Source organism: Aptenodytes forsteri, unplaced genomic scaffold (genome assembly GCF_000699145.1).
Source record: "Aptenodytes forsteri isolate BGI_AS27 unplaced genomic scaffold, ASM69914v1 Scaffold7, whole genome shotgun sequence".
NCBI lineage: Eukaryota > Metazoa > Chordata > Aves > Sphenisciformes > Spheniscidae > Aptenodytes > Aptenodytes forsteri.
Window position 1 is genome coordinate 790,043 of NW_008795919.1, and position 8,178 is coordinate 798,220.

The window sequence follows — 8,178 nt, forward strand, 5'->3', positions numbered from 1 at the left end:
TCTGTCCCCGTCCCTTGGTGCTCCTCGGTGCAGCTGGTCCCGTGGTGGTCGCCTGGGCTGCTGCAGGACCAGCTTTCCATTTAAGCTCCTGCACCTGCCCTATGTCCCCCGACCCGAGCATCTTCATCCCACGTCTCAGCCTCTTTCAGAAACCCTTTTCCTAGTGCCCAGAGAGGTGAAAGGGAACCGCAGTCAAGAACCACCCGTGCCACACGCTTGTTCTGCTTTCATTAACATCCTTTTCGGTTTTCTAGGCGGTCAGTGCATTAGCTGGAGTTCAGGACCAGCTCATTGAGAAGCGTAAGTCACTTTTTCATTTCTCTCAGAATTTGGAAAGAATTACCCTTCTCCCCACCATTCAGCTCTGTCTCCAGTTGTCTGGATCTGTGCTGTAGTCACTGCTCCCCCACAGTTCTCCCTGTCCAGGGACCTGTGGCTGCTCCTCTTAGGCCGGCTCCCGAGTACTCCCAGCACAATCTCTAGCTACAAAAGTCAGCAAAGTGGCACTGTGAGAAACAGAAGTAAAGTTGAGCTTCTTTTCTCGAGCAAACTTTTATGCTCAGCAAGGTTTTTTTGTGCATACAGTTTATTTAAATGGATTTGGTGCTCTTTGGAGAAAGAGGTTAGAAGAGCTGAAGCAACACGTTTCTGTTTGTGTGTCTGTCAGTCAGTTGCAAGTGACACGGGGAGGAGGCACTTATGTTCAGGATTTTAAAAACGTTTTTGTAATCAATATCAAATCAGGTGCAATTCTAGCGTGCCTCAGTTGCTGAGGAGGTGGCTTGCTGTCCTTCAGAAATATTTTTCAGGTTTTCTTATTTACCTCCTGGTGCCATAAGGCTCAGCACGTCTCTGCTTCCCCGTGCGCTGCTGCTGAGGGTTGCTTCTTCCATGCAGGGCTTTGCCAGGGCAGCCTGGGATGTGAGCTGCGGGGAGGTAACCATTGTGCTCGTCTGTCTTTGTCATGCTCTAGGGGAGCCAGGCAGCGGCACAGAAAGTGACACTTCTCCAGACTTTCACAATCAGGAGAATGAGCCCAACCAGGAGGATGCTGAAGAGCTGGATGGGTCTGTGCAGGGGGTGAAACCCCAGAAAGCCGCTTCCTCTACTTCTTCTGGGAGCCACCACAGCAGCCACAAAAAACGGAAGAACAAAAATCGACACAGGTTAGTGGTACCAGCAGCCTTCTTGTCTTGCCTTCTGAATGGTTAGCTGTTGTTGAATTTACCATTATGTGAAAGGAGCTAGTAACTTGTTAGAATAATGAGCAGCTCGGGTCATTTGTTTTGGTAATTTTTCTGGTTTTTAGTTGTATGCATCCTGTAGTGTTCATCAGGACCCCATTGCCCCCGTTGTATCAAGGAGGGAAGAGCATGCTGAGGAAGTTAAACAAGCAGCACAGGGTACTAACTCCAGCTCTGGTACAGCTATGCTTTTGACTAGGCTTTTTCAACTCCTCTGTCTGTCCAGGAGAATAAAGATGTCTTCCTTCCAGTAGAGGAAGATTGCAGTCCTGGCCTCCTGTGCTTGCTTCTTGGTTTCTGCAGAACCAAGAAAGATAGCAATGATGTCAGTACTTTCCTTGGAAAAGAAGGGTGAAAAAGCAAATTGGAATGTTTTGGAGGTTGTGGACACTCTTCACTAAGATTTCCACTCCGAGCTCTTTCAGTTTTCAGTGTCCCAAACTGAGTTTCTTTTGATTATGGCATGGAAGAGTTGCTTTGTCACGTTAACCTCAAAGTGTTTGTTATTAAACTGGCCTGAAATTCATGTGAAACAAAGCTTTTCTGAACTCCTTATGGTTGAATTTAGATGACCCTTAAGGTATGCCCCTAAGGCGTGATGCAGCATGGCGGGCTGATGGCTCAGAAATCTGAAATAAAGTCCCTGCCTTACAGTGCTGCTCTCCACGGGCCAACGTAACCTGCTGCTTAACCGTGTCTCGGTGCCCCGCGGCAGAGCTAGCCCAAGGATTTCTACAGAGTATGACAGTGCACTGCGGAGTCACACCCTAAGGGGAAAAAAAAAAAACCCATGGAAATCCATGCTTTTGGAAAGAGGAGACACTGCGGAACTGCACCTCTCTGGAAATGATTGCTGGAACTGGTACCTAAAGATGCCTAAAGAAGTAAAGGAGCTTTTAAAAATCAAGCGTTCTTGCTAACTCTGAGCTTGTTGGCTTTGTGTGTGGATGGGCTTTCCTCTTTAAGGGACCTTCCCATACAATTACAGGAGAGAAACGTTTTAAAGAAAAGTGGTACAAATTTACAAAGATTGCTGGGGGAAGGTTGGTTTGGGAGATGCGGAGGTAGGTATAGTACTTGAAAAATGTTTAACTACTTTTTCTCCTTCATTAGGTTTTGAGTCATTAGCGTGTCTTTAACTCTTAGATCAGAATTTTCTTCCTACAGCAGTCTTAATTGGGCAAACATCCTAAAGTACGGGATGTCCCTTTGGTACATCGTGAGCTGGGAATACAAAGCAGTTCAAAACTCTTTTTTTTGCCTGTAGACAATTGGAAAGAAGTTCAGGAATAACACAAGAAACTACATCTGTAAACAAGTTCAGAGGAACAATATGTAAAACTGAAGTACAGCCCAAGAAAACTGCTGTTTCAAACAAACTATAAAATATTCTACTAAGCACTTACATGGACAGCAAACCAATGCACTGCAGACGCAGTGGGGTGCAATACAAATGCTGTAAATATTCTAAATTCTTTTGCTCCGTTGCATAACCCGAACTTTAGCGACAGGAGTTAGGAAGGAACTGCCCTGCTGACAGGTTGTGTTGCTTTGGGGTTTCTTCTACATTCCTTCCACTGAAGCAGCTGATGCTGGCTACTGTCGGGGACAGAATGTTGGACATGAGGAGCCCTAGTCTGATCTGGTATGGCAATTCTTATCGTCCTAAGAGATACGTCAGACAAACCTACATTACAGAAAGGCTTTTGCAGTTAGTAATTGACTGTTTTGTAATGCTTAGCATGGCAGATAGATAATTAAAAGAAGATAACTAAATTTGTCTGTAATAAAAACACTGCTAAAATTGTGAATGCTGCTACTGACTATCCCCTAAATTTTGGCAGAAAAGACCAAACAATTTTCAAGTATATCTAGGTTAAAAAAAAGCAAGCAACAGAACAGTCCCGGTCTACTGAAAGTACAGCTAAGTGCTTTAAAATGCATTGCAGCCCAGAGTGCTCTTTAGGAAGAGACCTGCGTGTCTGTTTCTTGAGTGTCATGGAATGCAAAAAAAAAAAAAAAGGCAAGAAAAAGAAATATTGGCGTTTCTTTTTGTTCAGAAGCTCTTCCATTTGCCAGCATACGTTTGAGTTCTGCTCGCCTGGTGTCATGGAGCAAAAAAAAAAAAAAAGGCAAGAAAAAGAAATATTGGCGTTTCTTTTTGTTCAGAAGCTCTTCCATTTGCCAGCATACGTTTGAGTTCTGCTCGCCTGTTCCTGAAGAACTGGGAGGTGTTGGGAACAGGCACCCTGAAGGTGCACTGACTCCACTGGATTTTCTACTTCGTATGCCACCGAGAGCAGTGTGGGAAGTTGGATTCGGACTGGGCAGAACTGGTGTGGATAGGCAGTTTAACTTCGAACAGTTAAAAACAGGGAATCAGGTGGAAGTTACAGTGTCTTTACTGAAGTCGTTCTCTGTTCCTTCTGAGACCACAGGAAGGCCAAGATGATTATTTTCTGTGTGCTCAGCAATTTTCATGGCTAAAAAGTATTTCAGGAGAAAACAATACTGTTTCCTCTTAGAAATTCAGCGCTGAAAAGCTACTAAGTTACAGCTGGTGATGATAAGTCCTTTCCAACAAATACAGTTGTTAGCTCTGGGGCAGAACTGTTTCTAGAGACAGTGCTGTGATATCCGTGTGAATGCTGAGACAAGGGGTGGGAACGTCACCGAACTGTAATTAGCTGTGGCCGATTGACCGTGTTCTCTTTTTAGCTCACTAAAGGAAGCGAGTGCAAGAGGATGTGTGTATGCGTGTGCATTATGAGAATATTCGAATGCAAAGTGGGCCACTTAGTTCTGTGTCGTCGCCACCTCTGCCTGAACAAGCTTTGCTTTGCCGTAATAGTCTAGACAAAGCCACTGCTTTCTGACCACCCGCTCGTTGGTTTTTGCAAGCAAATCAGTTTTTCTCTCTGCCTGTGAGCTAGTGTGCACTCTCACGCATCTGATAGCTTCCTTTTCCAGCACCTAAATTCCCTCCGTAAAAGCACTCTGCCTCTGTTCTAACACCTCTTTTTCCCAGAAATCCAATTGGGGAGGGGGACTCTGGATTGCCAATCTGGAGTGCTTTTTGTGCCCAATTCTGGTTAAGATATCTTAAGAACTTTATGGCTTTATTATTTTTTAATTTTATTTTATTTTTTAGTAATCTCGCTAGGGTGGCTAATCAACTAATTTATTTAATTCATTAGTATATTAATTTCTATTGCTTTCTTCCTTTCAAATGCTGCCCCTCAGCCCGTCTGGCATGTTTGATTATGACTTTGAGTAAGTTTGACTTGAATTAGTACTTGTGCTGTGTTGTTAGTGTGTAGACACCAATGTGCCTTTTGAGACCTTTCTAACCCATAGTTTATCTGTTTAATTGTAGGTATGTATATTAGGTTAGGCTGGGAAGTTTTTTTTAAAAACAGAAAAGCGTGATGGAGGTAACATTTTATTTAATAACTTCAGCAAAATTAAATTAACTTCACTCTTCCTTACCTTTCTATTTCATTTTTAAATAGATAAACTTTTTAACTTAAAAACTTAGTTTAAAAACTGATTCTTCTGGCTTTGCTTCTTAAGGAGATTAGTGTAGACTTGGATATTTCCTTCTGGAAAAATGTAATGAACTCAGTACCTTTGACTCATATAACCCCTGTCGTCTTAAACTCCTATCTCTATTCCAAGTAAATAACCATTACCACTATGTCTGAATAATTACCTGTGGCATAGTTACACATCTAACACATTAACATAGAGCATGCATATTTAACCTTACTTCTTTATGCTGCATAACTTCCCTGTGATTTTTATTATGAACCTTTATTAACTGGTTTTTTGAGTGGACGGAATATGCATTTTGGCAAATAATAAGAATCCACTCTCCGTCTCTTTGCTGCTCTCTTGTCCAGTAATATTGGGACAGTGATTTGGCTCAGCCGAATTGAGAATGTGGATTGAATTAACCAAATAGTCTTTGTTGTAGCCTGTGCCATATGCAGTAGCTGGTTCTTTGAACTCTAGTCTTGGTTTAATGTATTGAAATGGACATTTCTCTTATCTTTCCAACCACAGGATTGATCTCAAGTTAAACAAAAAGCCAAGAGCCGTAAGTATCAGTGCTCTGTCATTGTTTTCATTGCTCATCTGTAGACTTGAGTGGCTGACTGACTCCTAATCTTAAAAAGCCTCCCTCTGCTGTAATTTAAGATCTTATTTTCATGGTTGAGGAGTATCATGGTATGAAATAAGCATTGTCTTGTGGATTTAACAGTAAATAAGCCCAGGTAGGCTTGTTATGAAGCTAGGTCACAGTTAAGTCCTATGCACTTTTTATGAAAAAAGCTGTTTTGCGTCCTATTATCTTGTCATGATCTGGAACATTAAAAGCATCTGGTTTGAGTTGATGTGTTCTTGAACTAAGGTTTTGAAGGGTCCTTTCTTTTGAATGTTTAGCTACAAGAAAAAAAATCTCTTTTCTGTTTTGCCTGCAACTAATGGTATGTAGAAATGAGAGAAGACTGAGAATCCCAGCTCTGCAAGCAGAATTGAAGGTAGAAAGGTCTTAATGTGCCTGTCCTTTCCTTTCTCTGCAGGACTACTAGACTCATCAGTGCTGATGCTTCTGGGATTTAGGTCTACATGAATCCCCACTGAGAAAAATGCCAGTCGACTGAATGAGCACGATGGCAGCTCTCTGGCCAAGTGTCTGCAGATGGGAGTGGCTCACTCTAAAGAACTTAGATGGGGGGAGAAAATCTTGGACCATGTACTTTGCATCATTTTTAAATCACCTGAGTTGCAGGAAGACTAAGGTGTAGTAGTAGTAGTAGTAGTAGTCCTGAATTCCTGACTATTCTGTGCTTCCACCTCAGTCGGGAACTTCCTAAAATTGACTGATGTTGCTGCTGCCACCCCTGTCATCTGCAAACCCATGGAGAGGTATTTCTTTTTCCACTGGAACTGGGGTATGATTCAGTATGTCCCATCCATGTTGTAAGACTTAGATTACTTTTGTTGCTGATACTTAGCTTTGTAGTTTTGTTTTTGTTTTGGTTTTTTTGTTGGTTTTGTTGTTTGTTTTTTAAACCAAAGTGTATAGCTAACAAATTGACTTTTGGTTTCTTTGTTTTAATCCATGTAGAGTGGAAGGTTCTTCATTTTGTGGAACAGCTCATTTTGATTCCTACTCAAGCAGAGAAGAAGGTGGTTAACCCTTTTCTCTAATTTTAAACACCATCCCCTAAAATTTACGGAGTGCTTTTAGATGCAGGGAAGGCTGGAGCTCAAAGCCATCTTGCTCTTTGCTATCTTTGAGGTTGGGTGGATTCTCTTTTTAATACAAACTTCTGTCATTTGTACATAAACAATAAAAGTTACATGTTTGTCTCTCTTCTCATGTTTTGTTCACTCCAAAATTTGACTCCTAGTGCTTTTTATTCTCCACCTGCTTTATGAGGACTTTGCTGGGATTCTTCCACTTCCGCATAGTAGCTGTTCCTTGTCTCGTGACCCTTAGGAGGTTTCCTTTGTGCTTTCTTTCCTCTGGTAGATATAACATTGAGTACTTGAAAGGATTGCCAGGCACTAATCTCCAGCTGTGTTCAACTAATCCTGCTTCAAGGTAGGACTTGGATGTAAGTCAGTTCTTGCTGATACTGGCAAAATGCCCACAGATAAGGGATGAGCAGTCTGGATTGCCACTGGAAGAGTACACAGAGGGATGGGTGTTAGGTGCTTTTCACAGTAGCCAGGTCAAGATATCAGTGCTGATGTTGAAATAGGCTTTGCTTTTCCCAAGGTGGCAAATTGCCTTTGTTACCGGTGCTGTAATGCATTTGTGTCTGCTTAAACGTTGCCGGTGGAGGGAGTGCCATGGGAAAAGTCGTATCCCTTACAGCTCCCCGGTACGTGCATGTGCACTTGTTACAGCTGAGTGTTCATTCCGTTCTGCTACACCTCTGCTTTCCCGGTGTCTTGGGTGTTTTTCAGCTCCCTCCAGGCAACCCAGTCAGTGCAGAATGGTACCTAAGAGTGAAGGCAAATGTATAGGAGCAAAGTTCTCCCTTGTTCTGTTGTCTGGTTCAGGGATCAAGGCAGCTCCGTATTTGTTCATGGTGGGAGCTGGCTTATCCCGCAGTAGAGCGAGCGGCTGGCGCTCTGCTGTCAGGGGCCGACGGCTGCTTATCTGTGGGGGGTCTCGGGATGTAACGGCTTAATGGGAGAGCTGCAAAGCTTGCCCTACTTTTTTGTGTTTTAAGTTACAGAGGTTAAATACAGGGGGGTGGAAGATCTAGGAAACAGCATAAACTGCTAAAAGGCCTTGCTTTTCCATAGTTCTGGAAAAAAGAAGTCGTAGCTGATGGGTTTTGATTACTTGGCCTTGGTACAAAAGCAGCTTTTCTCCCACTACTGCTGCTGTTCCAAAGCAAGGATTGCAAAAGCGCCTGAACTTCAGAGGGTAAAAATCTTTGCTGCACCTCTTTGACCTCGAGGAAAGCTGCTGTACCTTTTTGGCCAGAACATTTACCTGCAGAGAAACAGCAAAGGGGTCATGTAGCTCGGAGTCCTGTGTGTACAGGCATTTTTTTGTGGCAAAGTGTCAATCAGCTCCGCTTTCTCTGTGATACGCATTAGGGGTGCTGTGGGGACAAGGGGAAAATGCAATCTTTCCAGCCTCCAGCAGTGTTTGTCACTAAAGGAAGGGGACAGCCTGTTCTGACGAGGACAGTGTCTGATGGCAGCAGCCCGGGGGAGCCAGCACATCGATCAGGGCAGAAAGCTAAATGGCAAATGCTTGGTTCACAGTTAAAGGAACCCCGTTCTGCTGATATGCAGCTATTCCCTCCCAGGTCCTGCTGACCATCAGCAGCCCTTTGGCTGCAGTGAGACAGGTGAGAGTAAGAGGCCATGGGGCCCCATGCAGTCTGCCCCAGCAGTTGGA

General features: G+C 43.4%; 1 protein-coding gene across 1 annotated transcript in view; it reads left to right on the plus strand.

Moving 5' to 3' along the window:
- Positions 1-6,630, plus strand: part of MEAF6 (MYST/Esa1 associated factor 6) — a 9,441-nt gene extending 2,811 nt beyond the window's left edge. Inside the window, exons 4-7 of the mRNA XM_009284812.1 lie at positions 255-300; positions 974-1,166; positions 5,310-5,343; positions 5,831-6,630. Of these exons, the coding sequence (XP_009283087.1) occupies positions 255-300; positions 974-1,166; positions 5,310-5,343; positions 5,831-5,839 (282 nt within the window). The 3' untranslated portion in view covers positions 5,840-6,630. The remainder of the gene's footprint in view (positions 1-254; positions 301-973; positions 1,167-5,309; positions 5,344-5,830) is intronic.
- Positions 6,631-8,178: the final 1,548 nt, after the last annotated feature.